Genomic DNA, 20,864 nt, shown 5'->3' with positions numbered 1-20,864 from the left:
CAGCCAAGAGGCTGTCATGTCTCAGATCTCAACCCTAAAGCTGTAGAGAATCAACGGAGCACAGCTCCTCAACCGTGCTCATAAGTCATAGGGCAGTCGGGCTGTGGTTTATGATTATTTTCACTTAGCATGGGAAGTAACACTCGAAACGCCTCACACAGAGCTCCTCTCCATCTATGGTGGCTTTAGGATGGCACTGACTCGTACATTCGTGTTACGTTAGGAAATAATAGGGATACTACAAGTAGTAGTTTGTGATAAGTAGCACAGGTTCTAGACCTTCCACATGAACACGTAACACCATGAGCAGTGCTACAGTAGTATGCAGTGCTACAGCAGTATGCAGTGCTACAGTAGTATGCAGCGATACAGCTCTCAAGCTTGCCCTCTGTCCTTCATAGTCCAATGCACGCAACGGTGTATCGCATCAATTTCGCTTCAGGCAACGGCCTTGTTTACAGCGTAGGTGAACTACTAATAGTACTATTTGATGTGACCGTTGCTCGCCTTGCACTCGGAGAGGTCATCAAAACAGCACTTCGTCGGTAATACGTGGTGGTGATCAGTGTGATGTTGATGATCACGGTCCACTGTTAATGTTAGGCCCAGGGGCAAGAGGATTGAGATGGAAGGCTGCTGGCAAGAGTTGGATTCCTGTGCGTGGGCCTTGGAGACGATCTTGTCCAAGCGTGGAGCCATGAACGAACCTTTACACCCTATGCTGTGTAGGATTATTAGGATCGTAGATCAGAGTCTCCTAATCCTGACTTGGTCTCTCTCTACATCTACAATCTATAGTTGCACGTACAATGAAAGGTTGATTGAGACCGCACAGATACTGATAATACCCTGAACAAGAACGAAGACATCATGGTATTGGTGGGACACACAGCAGACCCTCAGAGTGGCGGAGGGTACACGAGTAATTAATACCATCAGAATGTCAAGGAAGTGGCAGGACGTTCATTGATTGATGACCAAGACAGAGAAGCAGAAGGCACGCGCGCACACAGAGGCATGGTGCCCAATTTCCCACACAGTGTTTTGGAAGCTGTATACCAAAGGCTGCGCCATCGACCCTGGCACTCTTACCCGACAATATTCATGGTAGTGTCCACACGGTTGGCTAGGATTCAGTAGAAACATGGAGGTGAACAAATTCCTCGTCGTCCTTAGAACTATGCTGGCATGTGTGTGTGAACGATGGGTACAAGAGGTATGTCGGGAAACTATTTGACGCTAGGATCATGCCAGCATGCGTATCTGTGCGGTTACAGCACAATTGCGCCTGCTCACCATCATCAACAAGCAGCAGCAAAGGTTTGTCGTGTCGTCCCCACCACGCGCAGGCCAGGCCGCCTACAACTAGTTCACGATGTACCTATACTGACACAGACGAAGATAGACCCTGGCATACCCTGGCCGAATGGTGCATGGTATTCCTGTCCAAGCCGCAACTGTGAACCATGCGTCCATTAGCCTGCAATTAAATATTTCCACCCTGATCGGTACTACGTGTAGTACCTTGCATGACCATGCTGAACGCTTCTGCGTGGACACCCACACTAGCCACGTCTCCCGGAGATCGAGCTAGCTCGGTATATGCCTATGGAGCGCCGGGTAGATCTACAATAGCAAAGGTTCTAATTGAGTTGTCGCGTATCGCGGAGACAACAATAGGACCTGTTCAATAGAAAACTGCCTGCTGACTCTGGTGCCTAACGAGCCCCACACTGATTGATCGGGTCTCGTCATTCTCTAGTCTGCCGAAACCTTCGCGAAAGGAGCCACACACGCACTGGTTTCGGTTCATCAACAGACGAGGGTCAGATCGGTATGCGCTGTGCCCAGCCGCGGCTTGACCTGCCCTCCGAACCGTGAGACAAGGCCCAACCTCGTCTCTTGACCGTCGCTGGCCACACAAAAAGCTCGTCACCCTCTTCAAGAACGAATGTAGTTTCTGGATCTCTCTTCTCTTCACTCTCGTGAAGAAGTCCTGTGGAGAGGAGCTTAGTGGTGCTGTGTCTCGTAGCGTATCTGACCACGCTGAAGAGCTTCACGTCAACTGAAAGAGCGTCGCGCTGTTGGATGCCAAGAAGCAATTAGCGAAAAGTCACGCGTTCGGAATCTGGACTGTAACGCCACTGAAGTGGTTCAGGACACTAGGGCAGTGTTCACCGACGAATTGTCACAATTGCAGTTACCTGTGCTGTGTGCCGCGCGCTCCCAGTGTTGTTCACGGACGGCAGCGATTGAGGTCTAGCAGAATTCCGGCCATTTCTCTAGAGGGTTCGGAGCTGCCTGTGCGGTACGGATCCCGTGAGAGTCCTCCGCACCTGTGCAAACCATCACTTATCAGCCCCAGGATAGATGGATATAACTACAATGGCTGCCATTGGAAACTGATTTTTTCCTACTCACGTGTGTGGTTATTAGCCGTGGTCGTGGCAGGAGTACGAATGTGATTGTGAGCTGGAGTTCCACCCTGACCCTGACCCTCCTTGCCCCTTTTGCTCTACCTGGCAATACGGCTACTGACTGTGTAGCGGTGTAGTTCGCGTCGTTGGCCGTTCAGGTCGCTTCCGATCGTGTACCTCACACGAAGGGTTTCACACTCGCGGCGCGGAAAACATCAGCGCGGGCACAAGTTTGCCAACATACTGCTGCTGCTCCACAGGTGGGATTTGCGACGAACGGAACGGGCTGAACAAGGTTGGGACAAACGACGCGAGGTGCGAGTCATAGGGATATAGTGAGTTCAAACCATAAGCATAGGGGATTACGATTGTTCTTTCCACCATCGTGATCTTCACCCACCCGGTGACAGAAGCCATCAAGAAGTACCAGGGTTCCGCTGCGATGTAGCTCGGTCACGTCCGTCAACAGCTCCAGCAACATTCGATCTGATTGCATAGCCCGCGGGCACTCACGTCTCCGGCTGAGTGCTGAAGTCTGACTCTGGGCTAGCGCTGAAGTTTGCACCTCGGGCCCGCGCTAACCAACTGACCCCCAGTCACACTCTCATTCTGGTCTTGTCCAGTGCGAGAAAGAAGAATAAGCTAATCATCCCTCCCGACTGTTGGCGAATACACGCTTGTCCTACTCCAAGTCCAAGGCGTTAGTCGGCAGTAGTGAACTCACCTGTTTAGACCTTAAAAGCTGTGAAGAGGAGAGGAAAATTAATATCCTGAAGCCAGTAGGCAGTAGTACACGGTTTAGTAGTACACGGTTTGGTCGAGAAAATGGCTGACGGGAAAGCCCTGTGGACGTGTGCGGTTCTGCTGTCCGTCCATCTGATTGGCACGTGTTTCGGGTGAGTCCTTGCCGTTATCTGCTTTCTATCCCGCGCGTCCACACGTGTGTTGATCCCCCTGGCCCTGTCATTGCCTACACTGTCTGTCCGGCTAGATGTGTTGTGGAGTAGGTGGACGAATTAATGTTCAGTAGCACACACTAATTATTATAATTGCTAGAGTGATTTTGATGTCAATATGGTACAAGCTGAGTAGTGGCTGGACGCCCAGAAGACACGGTATGTGTCGAGCTAGAGTAGACCTGGCGCACTGCACTACTCGATCACGCACCAAACATGATAACTAGTACTCTCTCAGCGTGTGATTTGAGCAAGGCCTAGTGGGAAGACAAACAGAAACAACCGCCACCTTTGTGTATCCTTGAAGCTCCTCCCCGACAAGGTGGAGAACTGACAATAACTTACTAACGTATTGGCTACAAGTTTCACTTGGACAGAATACAAATCGTTCAGTTTACTGCACATCAGACATTAAGATCATATTAACATACAAGTAGGTGGTGGGGATGAGCTTTGCTCAATTGCAGGTAGTGCTCCTTTCAGTATCAAACAATGATGTGCCAATGTACCTCAGTTACTGGTTGCCTTGGGTGTATACACGAGCTATGCAGGTGATCATGCTGTCCCATGTCACCACACCCATTGAACATACGGCGGTGGTGAACAATCCCTTTGCCTCAGTACCCGTCCGATTAATTCTTGTGAGTGGATAACAATGGAGAAGCAGGACAGCAGGGTATAAAGCATCATCGGCATGCCATCTGGAGGCAGCTGTTGCAAGCAATTCTCGACAATTACATATCTGTGGCTTTGGGGACTTGATTTTTACCCAATTCTGGTGTATCTTGCTGCACATGCTTTTCAGCATCGTAAAAAGGCAAGGGAATGACTTTGAATGCAAGTGTATCTATTTGCATCTTGGCTCGGCATATAAATAGTATTTCCCAGAGGCAACACGTTTGTGCCGTGATCGCAGAACACTGTCAGTGTATCCAAAAATGGAGACTCTGAAAAGTTTTGCGAGCCAAACCCTGAGGCATCGTGTGGTATTATGCAAAAGAACAGGCCCGGGTAGACTCGTATTGTCACGATTCCTGTTGATGGATGCAAAGACAGTCTCAGTATTGTCAAATGTGACTGATATTCCCTACTGACCAGTCAACAACATTAGCAGTATATCCAGTATTGCAAGGGGCAGATTTCTATTCGTAAGGCTCACAGAACAAACTAACCAGTAGGACATTTCGCCAAGGAATGAGGTGTTTGAGCAATTATGTGCTTAGAGGTATTATATTAGTCCTTTTGTGTTGCTCTGGCCTATTGGGCAATTTTGTCACAGCGTTGAATGATTGCTTGATGGGCGATAAGGCCATTATATCTATGAGTAGAAGGATGAACGTGTTTGTTGAGGTGGAGTCCTGCCGTAAAGAACCCGACAAGCCATGAAGCTCTCCGCACAATATCAACTCCCAGCCGATCCAGCAGTGGCCCGAGAGCATCCGTATTCCCTACAAGAAGGGTTCGTAGAAGCCAAGGCCATGGCATGCACAGAGATTGAGAGAGAGAGACACACACACACACACACACACACACACACACACACACACACACACACACACACACACACACACGCACGCACACAGGCAGAGATAGTGAGAGCCTTCGATAGAGGAGGAGGAGCAAGGAGCAAGAAATACAGCAAACCGAGAGGAAGGCTGGCCAGAAAGAGAAGGGAGATGTTGCAGGGAATGTAGACCCCCGGCATCCATATTTGATTATCCGACTAACCAAACTGGATTAGTTGGTCCCTATATGTATTTAGAAACACCCTGAGCATCGTTATGCTATCTGTGGTTGGTTGGTTAGTATATTTTTATTTACTTCACCAGAACGAACATGTACTGCTCCCTTCTTGTCTGCACAAGTGAATTGTCCAAGCCCTCACAAAATGACGAAGAATCTGTGCTTGGGTCCTGTGCAGCCATTCATGAACGCGGTGAGCACTGTTGTGCTCTCTGTGCTTGTGTGATCTTGTGTGCAGCCATTTCCTACCTAGTGCTATAGAGGCAGTAACTAGACAACGTTTTCTGGATGAGACTGTGCAGAGAAGGTTATGTCGCAATATGCCAGGTAAGTCTAGTGTGCCTAGCTCAATTCATCACTCTGCTTCTTCTCCCTCCTCTTCCTTCTCCTCTCTCTTTCTGCCTGAGCATGATAATGTCCTATCCTGTTGCCTGAAGTCCTCCCAAGCATGTGCGTATGTGTGCATGCGTGCATGGGTAATGGCCGCAAACACATACGCCGGCGAACACACACGCATGTGTGTACCCACATGCACACACATACACATACACAAGTATGCATGTACACAGTTACACATACACAAGTATGTATGCACATACACACACACACACACACACACACACACACACACACACACACACACACACACACACACATACACACACACACACACACACATACACACACACACACACACATACACACACACACACACACACACACACACACACACACACACACACACACACACACACACACACACACATACACACACACACACACACATACACACACACACACACACACATACACACACACACACACACACACACACACACACACACACACACACACACACACACACACACACACACACACACACACACACACACACACACACATACACACACACACACACACACACACACATACACACACACACACACACACACACACACACACACACACACACACACATACACACACACACACACACACACACACATACACAGTCATTACTGCATTGGCCCCTGGCTGAGGAGAGCACCGCTGCCCGAGGCCTTGGAGGATATCCTGTGATGCAAGTGTGACCAGAAGACATGTCCAGGCAATGCTGCTGAAGTATTCCTACTCTTGAGCTGCATGCCTCCAAGCAATTCCATTGCTGGATGTGCTTGTTAAGTTAACAATGTGGTCAAACAAATTATCATGATCCCCAACGTTCCCTAGCTACGCAATCTTCAGACTTTCACAAATGTTTGAGATGGCGAGAATGCCGTTTGCGAAGTATTTGAGGATTCACAGATATGGCCAATATATTTTAGGCCAGTGGCGGTAAAAATCTGTGACATAATTCTGTGAGCGGCCATGTAAGCACATGGACACACTAATGTAAGGTGCCCATAGCCATCCACAGTGACAATGGCCAAGCTAATCCAGTTTGCTGGTGCTGCTGTTGTGGTGGAGTGAGTGGTCATGACAGTTTTGAGGACAGGTGCAGAACAATTGTAATTACCGGTACATATATGTACCTCTGACAATGTTGAGGTAATTCACTCCACAGGTCATTGATGTTGGCGTGCCACTCCTTTTCCATTTGTCCCAGTGTTTTCAACTGTTTTGCAATGCCGACATAGGTACTACACAGACATACACACACACACACACACACACACACACACACACACACACACACACACACACACACACACACACACACACAGCACACAGCACACACACACCTGCGCACATGCACGCAGGCACACACACACACACACACACACACACACATACACACACACACACACACACACACACACACACACACACACACACACACACACACACACACACACACACACACACTTGAACACATGTCCCTATGTACACACACGTGTTGCTGGTGCTGCTATGTAACATGACTTGATTGTGTTACCAGTGCTAGTGCATAGAGGGACCACCACAACTAACTTACTTAGACAAGCCTTCACTGGGCTACGCTAGACTAACAATACATTGGAGTAGAGGGCAGTTTGAAAAGCATGTTTCAGAATCTGCGACACTGCCCTGGGGGCATGCGTGAAGTGGTCAATCACCTGGCCATCATTACCAGTGGTACAGGAGAAACCATGGGCACTGCTATGGCTGCAGAACCCTGCCCCCCCCCCCCCCCCCTCCAACACCTCACACACACACCCAATGACTATGTTCATGTATGCACATTCCCATGACTGTGGCCATGTCCAGTGTCCAGTGTTCAATATTCAGTGTAAATGTAACTGTGCTAGTGTGCAGCACACCAGCATGTAAGCGCTATGCACTACCACTACTGCACCTACATAGTGCATGGTGACTTCATTTCATCACACGTACATACTGTACAGATACGTTCACCACTGTTGTATCCAGTATGGTATTGAACATTTCCATGGTACTTGCCGCAAGGGCATATGTCACACCCGCCTCTTGGAGGAGAAAACACTGGAAAACATCACATTCAAGTTAGAATTTGTGGTAACCAAACAGGCTGGTTTTGATGTGAACCACAATGCAGGTTTAAGACTGATTTTTGGAGATAGCTGTGCAGCCGTGACTCCAGAAAAGAGAAACATCTAGACAGTTTTTGGTACTGTTTTCAGGGACAGAACAGGACATAGGTCACAGCCGGTCAATTCAAAATGTCAAAGAGCTCTGGAGTTACTAGTACAGCAGTATTGATAGAATAATATTGCTCCTCTGAGGCCTTGCACGTTCGCCTAGTTCATGGCAAGGACCCTCTCTTTGAGCAGTTTTAACTGAGCAATGTGCACTTGAGCATCCTCTGTCGACGTCAGCGGCCAACGTTTGAATTTGAGACTAGCCTTGAATATGGCACGAGAACAACACCTTTTGAACTACACATATGCCAAGGTGGATTGTTAGCCTGGAAATGATTTCCATTGACGGTTTGGACTGGAAATGTGGAAATGTGGAAGGTCGCCATTATCCAAATCCAGAAGTTAGAAAGCAAACTTCCAAATCCACAGCTTCTCAAGTATCTATGACTTCGTTCCTACTTGCATCGCAATTTCATAATACGTGTTTCCTTGAGAATTCATCAGCCAAGGGTGTGCTTGTAGCTACATGCACTTTGAAGTTTACCTACAAGACCCTGCAAACACCATTTCCGCCAGCCACCGTCAGAAAGCCGTATAAGATGCGAATGGCATGCAGCCTTGGAAGGTATCACTCTTGTAATAGTAATACCTTTAAAAAATGCCTTGTGTATTTCAATCTCTTTTGCTTCACTCCGCCAGGGCTAACGGATAGGCAGAGATCATGGTGTCGGACACATCTACCGTTTGTTGGACCCATTGCTCAAGGTATGCCAAGCATCATCGGCATTGCCAGTACAGAACTAACATTTTAACTCCCACTAACACAATGTGTATTCACTGTATTGGCATGCTATGATGAGTACACCTTAACCGTAGTGGCTAGAGTACCACTGGCCTATAGTGAAGGTCCCCGGTTCAAATCCGTATGTGTTCTTTCTTTAGACTTTCCCTGGTTATTCCCTGAAGCTCATGAAGACATGACAACTACTTGAGCCCAGTTTATGCATAACATCATGCAATACGCCATGCATTATGTCATGCATTATGTCATGCATTATGTCATGCATTATGTCATGCATGCATCTCCAGGGTATGAACAACCTAGCCATACTTGATACTGGCACCAGAGGTGGGTGGTGTGAAACAAAACTGAGGCCGTACACTGTGCTCATCAGTGCACATAAGTTCGGAGTGTGTCAGGCATGCAGTTCAAAGGTTTCTAAAGGCAATCACCTCCACCATGCGTGAACTTCCGTACTACTGATTTCATATCATTACCACCACTACTGCACCGGCCACCGCTACCGCCGCCGCCACCACCACCACCACCATCACCACCATCACCACCACCACCACCACCACCACCACCACCACCCACATCATCACCACCACCACCACCACCACCACTACCACCACCACCACCACCACCACCACCACCACCCTCACCACCACCACCATCACCACCACCACCACCACCACCACCACCACCACCACCACCACCACCACCACCACCACCACCACCACCACCACCACCACCACCACCACCACCACCACCACCACCACCACCACCACTACCACCACCACCACCACCACCACCACCACCACCACCACCACCACCATCACAGCAGAAGGTGTTTGTTGAATTTGTTACTAGACTAGCGTTAGCTAATTGTTGTGTTCTGATCATGCTGCTCTACAGGTGCGCGTCTTGGACTGCGCGAATGTCGACGGCAGTTCATGTTTGAACGGTGGAACTGCCCTATCAACGACTCAACAACAAATTACCACTTTATCATGTCTACAGGTAAGAGGTTACCAGATCAAGTCGATATTGGGAAGCAATCGCTGACACGGTCAATGCATGAACTTCATCTATCTAATGTTAACATTCATCATAATCAATATCTCTTTCTTTTTAAGGCAGCTCACATATTTTTGGAGTCATCAGCGCTGTGCACATGCACGAGAAATGGGCGCAGGACTATCTTTAAAAGGTGAAGAAATTAACACTGTCCGTCCATGTCTGCATGTGGAGGTGATCCAGTAAAATAGGATATGGCTGCTAATGTTCAAATGAAAATACATACATGTGGGTATTCACATTGCAATGGCTGCAGGAGAAAGCCAGTTGGTGGTGCCGATGTGTGTAGCTATCCATAAAAGTAGTGTACGCTTCTCGTTGGCTGATAATTTTGCATTAAGTAAATGTTTTGCAAAATGGCTGTTTGCAGTCAACCTTGCACTATAGGCATGGCTGATGTGAGGTCACGGTGAGAAAGAACACACATGCACAGTATACTATAGTAACGGATGCACTGCCCGTAACCTAGCATTAATTTTGTGTCTTGGCTTATACACAACAATGGACAAGTGACTAGACGTGGTGGCTGGGTGCTTAATTGTGCGTCAGAAATTGCTCTATGGGTAAGCGGCAGGCCACTTAGAGGCCTAGCTTACACAAGGCAAGAGCTTGCTGGTATTGAGCATCCATGCAGACAGCAAAACCTTATCTAGCGGCCATTTTAATCAGAGGGCGCCTGCATGTCTGTCGATGCCAGTCACATAAGTCCTGGGACGATGCATAAATATACTACCTGGCCTTTGTTGAAAGACCACCGTCCACCGTCTTCAGAGTCGGAGGGTGGTTGTTGAGTGCAGTTTCACTCAAGCCAAACGGTAATTGACACGGGACAGTTGGCAGAAAGACAATATGAAAACAGTCATTACACGCGGCGGTGATAGCCTTGGATGATTGATATCCTGACACCATAGCCAATGGAACTAGTTTGACATTGTCTTCCGAGAGACGGGCGTCCCACTTACTAAGAACTAAGATACTGCACAGAGCAATCTCAGCGGTCCTCCCTCCGGGCATGGCTTTTCAACGAGGAATGTCTGCTGGGGAGTAGGATTTCACTGCATATACTATGCCCTTGCTTGGCATTTCTGTGCCTGTTTTTGGACAAAAGTCGTTTCTATGAGCACCTGAAATGAAACCGAGTACTTGAAAATTGAATTCGCCACAGACTATCTTGCCATGGATCTAATCTACACACCTCACATCTCAGGGAGGCTGGTCTGACACTGTTTTCCCCCGAGGGAAGTGGTGACCCAGGAAAAAATGCAGAAAGGTACACGCATGACTTGAGGACACGCTAGCCGTGAAACTGATTGTTCTGACCGACTCAGACCGTGACAAATCTAGCAAGTCCTTGTGTTTTCAGCTTTTTCAAGTTTAGCACGAAGTCAATCAGCTAGAGATTGATTACCACTTTGTTACTGAGGACTGGCCAATGATTAACGTAACTGGATTCCTGAAAGCCTATAAATACACAACAGGGATCTTTGCTCAGAAAGCTTAGTCAGTCCACGAAATGTATTTGGTTTGCAAAAGAATGGTTATTTCCGAAGGTACAGTGCTGTCGGGCGCTGAAGAACGGAGCGCCGAAGAACGACCAGGCTAGAATTTCATCAAGCACAGCATACCAATGTATACACCGTGACTGGACTATGCATGGACTGTAATAAATGAAGATAGGAACTATCTAGGCCAGGATTCTGCCCCCCCCCCCAATTCTTCGGCGACCGACAGTTCTGTAGAGGAGGAAGGGCCATTCTTTGCATTTAAGGATCAGTGAAAATTATGGATGGCAAGATAACCATAACAATGGGGATTTTAACCATAGGCTCAAGATGGGCCCGTACTCGCACGAACAACTCTTATCCCTGTGAATGATGGCTGGCTTTGGAATTCCTTTTGGTTCAGCCTATAATACTGATCTGAACGTACAGTGGAACTTGCTTAGTATGTACCCAGATAGGAAGTACACCGACTCAGTACAAATCCAGGCAATGTTAGGGGCAAGGTTGTATCACGACTTATTGAAGTATACTCACATAAGAAACACAGTACATTGGACACTAAGTGCACGAAGTGCACTAGCCGTCTTTCCTGCTCCCATGGGAGTACGTCTTTTCGCATGTCGGGGTGGTGCCCCGATTGGGATGCAAAAATGAGGCTACGAGAGGGACATTGCTTGCTTTTGTTGATTGACATTAGCATATTACCACAGGGGAATGACCTGTGGCATTTGGTGTCAGGATATCGTATCACTGTGCCGGGGACACTAATGAGTTCAACAAAGGCACAACGCCTGATCTCCACTGTCTTGTTTGGCTTTGTCTTCCCACGTGACACAGGAAGCCGTGAAGCATCGTTTGTCTCTAGCATTCAAGCGGCCGGCATCACACTGGCAATAGCGAGAACGTGCAGCGCTGGCAATGTGACGCGGTTCTGCTCCTGCGACACGTCCGTTCACGACGAGAACATTGAGCACAACATCAAGGGCAAGTTTGATTGGGGCGGCTGTGGCGACAACTTTGCAAAGGTACGCAAGGCTGCTTTGCCCAGTGTCGGCACGAGCTCTCTGATCTGTACTTACTGGTCCTCTTGTGACAGTGGGTGCCAGCGAATTCTGAACTCTCTGCGTAGATGTTTTAAATTTCGATCACACGGTCAGCTTTTATCTTTTTAAAGAGAATCATGTCTGGGGGAAGGGAGAGGGTAGTTTCAGTATTTGCTCAGTGCTCAAGTTGGAATGAATTTACACAGCTCAAACCAGTGGGAATGAATTTACACAGCTCAAACCAGTGGGAATGAATTTACACAGCTCAAACCAGTGGCAATGGGGCATAACATGTTCTACACGCTCACATTAAACACTTTGAGAACCCTCATTCTGAGTTTTTGGCATATACCGCTGGTCTCTATGCCTCTATGTACGCCCTCCTCCTCCTCGCCCCTCCTCCTCCTTCTCCAGCCCCTCCTCCTCTTCTTCCTCCTCCTCGCCTATTCCTCCTCCTTGCCTCCTTCTTCTCCACCCATATCACACACATGCCTACTACAGGCAGACCTCGCTCAACAGCACACATCCATTTTCCACAAAAATATTCGGATAGGCGAGGGAACCGGATAACCGAACACCACTTATGTTGGATGCATCACGCATGCTGTAAATATGTAGCCAGCTATTTTCTTCCGGATGGCGAGGGGTCCGGATAAAAGAGGACCGGATAAGCGAGGTCTGACTGTATCATTCTCTGCACTCCCAGGGCTACCAATACAGCAAGGAGTTCCTGGACGTTGCTCACATTGAAGAGGAGCAGGGGAACCAAACAGCCCTGGACGTAATGGAACTGCATAACAACGAGGCAGGCAGAGTGGTAAGCAGCAACGGCAACGTAATGTAATTGGGCTAGCAAGTCTTACATGTACAGCTCAGCAGGCTGGAGTCACGACAAACACTGGCACCTCGATCCACATGAACCAATACATTTTGTGTGGAAAAAAATTGAGGAAGTGTGTGTTGCTCTCTAAGCTAGACTTCATGCCTTTCTAGCCAACTTGACTGGACACTAGACTCAGCAGCAGCAGCAGCAGCAGAGAAACACACGAATAATCCATTGAATGTTCCACTCAGCAAACCTGCAAAAACCGCTTCTTCATGCCTATTGCACAGTGCACAGTGTTCGAGGAAATTCACCCGTCATGAATTGAGCTTGACTAGGCGAATGAAGTTTGTGCGGTTTGCGTAAACTTGAAAGTCGTAAAAAAAACTATCTCGAAACATGCACTTGGACTTTGGTTTGAATGCAGTTGCTAGGTGATAAGGGTTGAGGCCACACGAAGATGAGTAAATGCATTTCCGACGTAACTCTCTCATGTGCATGTCTACATCAGCATTGTGTGCGCTACGCAGTACAGCAGTGCAGCAAGGCCAGTTTGGTGCAACTCTTAGTTTGGTTCTCAGTGCAACCATCAGGCAAAAAGCTAGCCTCAAATTGTTCCACTAGTGTACTGCGCTCTGCCTTCACAGCATTCGAGCACTCTTAGCATTCTATTGTGATTGTGTGGGAAACCTCTCAGTGTGTGGTCAATCACAAATCATGACACCACTGGCACAACAGCTAACGAAAACTGAAGCAAGAAAATTAAAATACAGAAAGAATGAAACTTGACAGTCTTCACCCAATAATAACTCCTTCCATGATAATTTCATTCAAGACCTGTCATCCTATTGTGATTGTGTACAATACGTATGTGTGTGTGTGTGTGTGTGTGTGTGTGTGTGTGTGTGTGTGTGTTTATGTGTGTGTGTGTGTGTGTGTGTGTGTGTGTGTGTGTGTGTGTGTATGTGTGTGTGTGTGTGTATGTGTGTGTGTATGTGTGTGTATGTGTGTGTGTGAGTGTGTGTGTGTGTGTGTGTGTATGCTGACAGGTTGTAGAGAGTACCCTGCAGACTATTTGCAAGTGCCACGGACTGACTGGTGCATGCAGTGTCAAGATCTGCTGGCGATCTCTGCCCAAAGTGCAGGTTGTGGGTCTCATCCTGAAGGACAAATACCGCAATGCGCTGCAGGTACGTAGCTCATTCTTGCCTGATCTGGAACCCAGAGCTCCTCGGGTGGTGATGTGATTATATCAATAAACGTTGCAGCTACCACATGCTCCGTACATGATGGCGTACTACACAGAAAATTACAAGACTTGGTCAAACGCACACCGTCACTATACTCTTCTCTCTAGACGTGATCGTTGGCGATCCAGATGTTGAGCATGTGCCCTCAGGCCGGTAGACCGCTTGGAAGCATCCTTGTCCAGCAGGGACACATAGGGGTATTGGATTGTTCCTGAATGACTTCCTCCATGCATGTACATGTACATGTACTTGTAATAGAGTCAACGACGACATGCCGCACGTACATGTAAGCCTAATGGGCTTTGGCGAATGTTCGAGGGAACAGCTGAGAGTTTTCCCTTCGACCTACGTATTTCGTTTTCTCCAAAGAGCAAGAATGAAAATCGGGCCAAGTTACGATAGTTTGAAAACGTTGAATCAATTGAACACCCGTGTTTGATAGGTATATGGTCGGACTGGACCGTAAAGGGTTAATGTATGCATGCATGCATTTTGTTATGAGCATGCGTACACATATGTGTCTGTATGAATGTGTCTATGTGCGTACATATGTGTGTATATGCATATGCGCATGTGTGGGCACATGTGGTCGGGTCATACACAGATGGGCATCTCAGAGGCACCGGATGTTGACTCTCCGCCGCATGAGGAGGGGTCGAGAGAGCCTCCTCGCCTCGTTCCACTCGATCATCTGGCACGAGAAGCCGAGCCCGCGGAGCTCACCTATCTGCACACTTCCCCCGACTACTGCAGACCGAACGCCACCATCGGTATCAAAGGCACAGGAGAGCGTGAATGCAATCTGGAGTCTCGTGGCGACGATGGTTGCGAGCTTCTCTGCTGTGGCAACGGACACCACCCACAGCGCTCAGTGCTCAGGCAGCAGTGCAAGTGCAAGTTTGTGTTCTGCTGCAAGGTGGTGTGTGAATATTGCCTGGTCGCATGGGAAACTCACCATTGCAATGACCCGCTGCAGTTGACAGCTCGAAAGTGAAGCGGACTGGACTATATACGTATGATAACAGACTGGTCATGCATTGAAAGAGCGAATTTCTTTAGTCGCATGTTGAGCATACTGCTAGCTACCTTGGAGCCTAAGCACCCAGACCGTATATCCACGTGCAAGTGCACTCTATTGAAGACAGGATTCTCCTCCCATGGCTCTGCACGTGTACATACGCAACACCAGTTGCGGCACTGCTGATATTTTGAAACGAGATGCCTTATCGCACGGCCCGTAGTAGTACCCTTTAAGCATCAGTAGCATGGCTAAGAGGGTTGTGCCTGCATGCGTGAGAATTCGGCAACGCTAGTTCCTTCCCTACTCTTGACAATGTTTGCCTTGATTTATAATTACAACCAAGATGCACGTAATCATAACGCGTACATGTATATCAGCATCAAGCTGTGTGATGATTGCGAAAGCCAAGCGAATGCACACAATGCTTGCAATACAGCACAAGCATTGCACTCATGTGCAACATAATATCTTACTGTCCACTTTCATGAGTGTTGAGCACTCCCTCTGGAGCAGAGAGGACCCCTCTCGTTATGATTGTAGGTGTTTCTACGTACAATGAACACTATTATTGAACTGTGGGTGGCTATTGTGCAGTCGCGGTAACGCCGAGACCACAGGTCAGCGTTGCTGGCTTGCCTCACCAGCACAGGTTCCTTCTTGGAGCCCCTACTCTTCCCATTGTTGTATTGTCCTGCTACTTCTCTCCCCTCTTCTTACGAGTAGGGTGTGTGTTTTAAGGAAAAATAAAATAAATAAGTTGTGGGCAAAGGAAGCATTGCCAAGGGTCATGTGACCTCTGTGCCCATCAGATCGGTTATTGGAACGTGTATGGTATAATTGAAATGGAAAAGCGGCGCTGCTTTTGACTCGCACCAAGAGTCTAGTGGCATAGCTTAGCATAAGAACCTCTTTCTGATGGACACACACACACACGCATACACCATCACAAACGCGCGCACACATACACACACACACGTTTGACCTTTGTCCTTTGACGTCCGACCTCCAGAGGAGGTGATTGTCTACTGAGCTGGGCAGTACTTCAGCCTCAGTTCAGGTGATACTTCAAATCGTCACAAGTTCCTCCTGAATACTCCGCCGCACATGCATGCAGTGGAAGTCCCTGGGTGGCGGAAGAGGCAGCCAATGCTGACGAATCCACATAAGCCATTCCGAGCAATCCTGTGCGAGCTTGCACCACTGGGACTCAGAAATATCCAGCGAGCGCAAATCACCGACAATCGTGTCTCGTCAACGCTTCTTTGGATCATGCTGTGGTCTCTTTGCCTCAAGCTACACAAACAACATATTTTTTGCGGAATCCGGACCGCGTCCATTCGAGCGACATGACACAGCCAATGACTATGTATACGATATTCACACAGAGGAGTGCAAATGTCTTCCGGAATACCGGCTCTCCGGGCTAGGTCAGCAGTAGTGAGCCGAGGGCAGTGCTGCTCGCTCCTTGACACTCCTAGAATGGAAATAATGCATGAGCGATGAGAATACATTCAGGGGAGGCATCTGCCGGGCCATCACCAGCCTGGTCAGGTCTCTTCTCCTTAGAATAACGTAGGGAGAGTGGTAATACTACTACTAGTACTAGTACTAGAGAGTCTCGGCGAAACCTGCAGGCGCTTTCAGGGGTTCCACCTCCTACAAAACCCGCCAATTTCGACCATGGCTTTAAAGGCTTGGCCGCGCTTGGACTTCATATAGAGCTGGTGACCCTGGAGAATGGACTTCTGGAGCGAAATACATGACAAGCACAGGAGGTCTGGGCAAGCCGGGAGCTAGGTGAGCTCGGTCCTTGCCAAGAGTGCCGTCTGCACTAAAGACGCTGCCGAGGTAAGTGAAGCAGTCTACAGCAGAGTGCCGTCAAATACCTATTTTAACGACTCCCTGCTGTACAGCCAGTCAATGTCTGCTCCAGAGCCGGGTCAGCCGGGTCAGCAACCCGGTTGTGAGGTCTTGGACCAGTTTGGAAATAACTTCTTATGACAAGACGAGACCTCACGACGCTTGCCGCACCAGCACAAAAAGCTCACAAGCCACACTCTACGACAGCTAGCAGCTACTCCTCTGGTATCGTTCTATGATAATTATTATGATGATAGGAACTCATCATAATCAGAGGAGTCTTCAGAATCATACAAGATTGATGCTGGGGTCCCACAAGGGAGCATCCTTGGGCCCACACTGTTTTTGCTGTATGTGAATGACGCCTGCGACGTCCTACCGGAAGGGATCACTCCGGCTGTTTACGCAGATGACACCACGCTTTATGCCCACATCCCAACGCCACATGCTGTGACAGAAATGTGCCGCAACCTCCAAGCTGGTGTGGATGCACTTGCTGAATGGGGTGCTCAGTGGCGCGTCACTTTCGAGCAAACGAAATCACAGGCCATGACTGTATCCCGCCACCGCAGACCCTGGGAGACACCACCCATCCAGTTGAACGGCACAGCGGCCCCGGAATGCTCGCGGCTGAAGCTCCTTGGAGTGACGTTTGATGCCCATCTATCATACTCAGAGCATCTTCGATGAACTGCAGTGCGTGCCACACAGCGAATTGGTTTCTTCCGGGAGGCGTGCCATGTCCTGGACCCACCGGGCCGGGCCACAGCATACCGGGGGTTCATTCGGCCTCTAATGGAGTACTGCCCACTTGTATGGATGGGAGCTGCGGCTACCCATCTCTCACTGCTGGACCGAGTCCAGCATCGTGTCCTAACCCTGATTGGGACAGGGGCTGCAATGGACACTCTGTCCCTGCGGCGCCGTGTGGCCGGCCTCACAACTCTGTACAAGCTCCATTACATCACAAGCCCACCATGTACCAGCTCTTGCAGCGACACGCCCAGCCAGAGCCATCGCACCCGCCATCGCGCCTGCCACACGTCGCCGCTCGGCAGCCAACCTTGCGCACGAGCTTCAACTCCGGACAGCCCTACCTGCCAGATCGTGCAATGTTGCGCTGCGCTCTTTCCCGGAGTGCCTCATCGAAGCCTGGAATGAACTGCCAGCCACTCTCCTCCGCGATGCACCGTCTGCCAAAGGGATGCAGCAGTTCAAGGTTCTGACCTACCGCTACCTGAAACGGTCGGGGTGGTCATTGGCTACGGACATCGCCCCCTAGGCTACTGCAAGTACGACCTGTTCATGTTCTCGGAGCACTCCCTTCTCATCAAACTCCCAATCCATAATATACTATGTCCTTATCTCTCTCTAACTGTCCTCCATTCTCATTCTATCTTTCGTCAAAACTGCACGGCAATCAGCCTCTACTTTCGCCTCAGCATCATGATATTGATACTGCTATCTTTGTACTTGTTTGCGCACTTGTTTGCCCTCATATCTTGGGATAACTCGCAAACTAACAAGTTTCCTGGTTTCCTCCCCTCCCTCCTCTCTTTCCTACCCTTAGAGTTCTTGCTCTCCTGCTCCCCGCCCTTCCACTCCCCGTTTTGTTTCCTTTGGTGAACATGTGCAGCTGTGATGCCGAGACCCTTGGTCGGCTGAGCTTCACATGTCCCACCCACTCCGTCCTGCTGGATACGGACCATTGTGTCGAGTTCTCCTCATTTTAGTTCATCATGCAGTGAGTGTTCAATAGTAAAAAATAAATAAATCAAAAAAAAGGGAAAAAAGAGGAGAAGAAGGGATTGAGTGGAAGAGGTTGAACTAAATACATGTAATCCCGTGTTTTGATACCGGCATAACTCGCACATGTGAAAAACAAACACGAAAAGAATACCGGTAGTCACTATCAGTGCAGAATGGATGTGTTATAGACATGTACCCTACCAGACACAACTATCACAAGTGCCAAGTCAATCACAAGGAGAGCGAGAGGTACATAAAATAGTTTGCGGCTGAAACTACACATCACAAAGAAGACTGGAGTGGTGACAGAGATGAGTGCAAAGACTTATTAATAAAGTAGAAGCCAAGTGACAGCCAACAAAATCATATTGGACGCCTCTCGTCACATCTGAAAGTTGCCAACTGCACAAGACGATCACTTCACGAACTAGCTTCGAAAATTAGCCAAAGTCAGGTAGAAAGGAGTGTGTAATAGAATGGGTATTCTTATTCTTGTTCTTATTATACGCATTCCCGCGTTGAAGTGTAGCAGCAGTATGCTGGGTCCACAGCTTCGCTTATGCAGAATGGCTTGGGTGAGAGGAGAGGGGAGAGAAAGCAACAAGGCAACCAACATCTATGAAGTAGGTCACAATAACATGAAGATAACCAACCTACATAATGCATTATTGCACAAGAATGGAGACGACAAATGGCTATAATCATTGTGCCACAAAACCGGTACACAGGAGATCCGTCGACAATGTAACGAAACATAAAACTCAGTTGCTCAATACAGGTTCCACTAAGTTACAAGGGAACAACGCTACAACATTAGAATTGCCGCTAAATTATCGCAAGTGTAGAGAACGAGTCCAATACAAATGAAAACCATGAACAGACTGTCCCGAAGTAGTTATTTTGGGAACACATTGTACTACATGTACTTGCTGACACTGACGGAACACGAATTTGAGTTGAATACGCACGAAGTCTTGTACATGTACATCATTATGCGCCGGTGTTGTGGAGTAAGCAGGTACGTCAGTCACCAATCCAGCTTCAGCTCCGCGCTCGCTTCAGCAGAATGTTGCCCGCGTTTGCTTTGCCTCCACACGGATAGACGACCAGCGCAGAGTCACGCAGCTCCGTGGCCGTAAGGTCTCGATATTCGCCGTTAGTGCCGTCAATTCTCAGTCCACCTCTCACAGCATTCCCGCTCTATGAAAATCTTTCTCTCTCCATTGCAGTGCTCCCCAGTTGCGCGAGGGGACTAGAGAAATTCCTCCGGTGAGCGAGGAAGAAGAGCGGAGTTACCCAACTCCACCAAACTAAAAACCAAAAAAAATTAGGATACGATGAAGGATTACATAGAGGAGTTCCCCACTTCAGTGGTTCACAAGGACCATATTCCACCTACACCGTATCAGCTCATGGACGTGCACTTCAGGGTTCCCATTGTCCGTAAACACTTGTCCAGACTCGACCCAGGGAAGGCTACGGGCCCCGACCAAATTCCAGCTGGTGTCCATAAGAAATGCTGCCATGAATTAGCACGTCCCCTGTCAACTCTCTTCTCGCTGTTTTCGGTCCGGTGTCCAGCCAGCGGCCTGGAAAACAGCGAATGATTATGTGGTACCAATGTACAAGAAGGCCTCTCGCTCCTTGCCAGCAAACTATCGCCCGGTATCCCTCTTGTCCATCTTGAGCGCCCCCACCTCCTCTCTGCACGCCAATTTGGCTTCAGACGAGGCCTAGGAACAGCCGACCTCCTCACTGCCTTGAATCATGAGTGGACTCTCACCACTGGAAGTGGAGGATGCTCGATGGTTCTTGCGGTAGATATCGCAGGCGCCTTCGACAAGGTTTCACACATCGGATTAACCTACAAGCTGCAGACACTCGGCATCCGTGGCAGAGCCCTGACCTGGCTGACAGATTTGTTGTCCCTCAGGAAGCTACAGGCTGTTGTGAATGGCCAGAGTTCGTCCCTCCTACCCTATAGAGTCGGGAGTACCCCAGGGGAGCATACTGGGGCCAACTCTGTTCCTCATCTATGATGC

The 20,864-nt window shown here is 48.7% G+C and overlaps 1 protein-coding gene across 1 annotated transcript; it reads left to right on the top strand.

Moving 5' to 3' along the window:
* The first annotated feature begins 1,920 nt into the window (after nucleotides 1-1,920).
* Nucleotides 1,921-15,791, top strand: LOC135822530 (protein Wnt-4-like). The gene is made up of 8 exons (XM_065335319.1): nucleotides 1,921-3,313; nucleotides 5,355-5,443; nucleotides 8,413-8,478; nucleotides 9,413-9,517; nucleotides 11,914-12,101; nucleotides 12,826-12,936; nucleotides 13,992-14,132; nucleotides 14,797-15,791. Exons 1-8 carry the CDS (start codon nucleotides 3,243-3,245, stop codon nucleotides 15,184-15,186), a joined length of 1,161 nt encoding a protein of 386 aa, XP_065191391.1. The 5' UTR covers nucleotides 1,921-3,242; the 3' UTR covers nucleotides 15,187-15,791.
* Nucleotides 15,792-20,864: the final 5,073 nt, after the last annotated feature.

The sequence above is a fragment of the Sycon ciliatum genome, chromosome 8 (assembly GCF_964019385.1).
Source record: "Sycon ciliatum chromosome 8, ocSycCili1.1, whole genome shotgun sequence".
Taxonomy (NCBI): Eukaryota; Metazoa; Porifera; class Calcarea; order Leucosolenida; family Sycettidae; genus Sycon; species Sycon ciliatum.
This window is presented reverse-complemented; position numbering and strand designations above follow the sequence as displayed.

What these genes read in the sequence shown, in the direction of transcription:
- LOC135822530 (XM_065335319.1), top strand. Translation starts at nt 3,243, where the DNA reads ATGGCTGACGGGAAAGCCCTGTGGACGTGTGCGGTTCTGCTGTCCGTC. An exon ending in CTGATTGGCACGTGTTTCGG is followed by an intron (nt 3,314 to 5,354) that starts GTGAGTCCTTGC and finishes TCTTGTGTGCAG; the next exon opens with CCATTTCCTACCTAGTGCTA. An exon ending in GTGGCGACAACTTTGCAAAG is followed by an intron (nt 12,102 to 12,825) that starts GTACGCAAGGCT and finishes CTGCACTCCCAG; the next exon opens with GGCTACCAATACAGCAAGGA.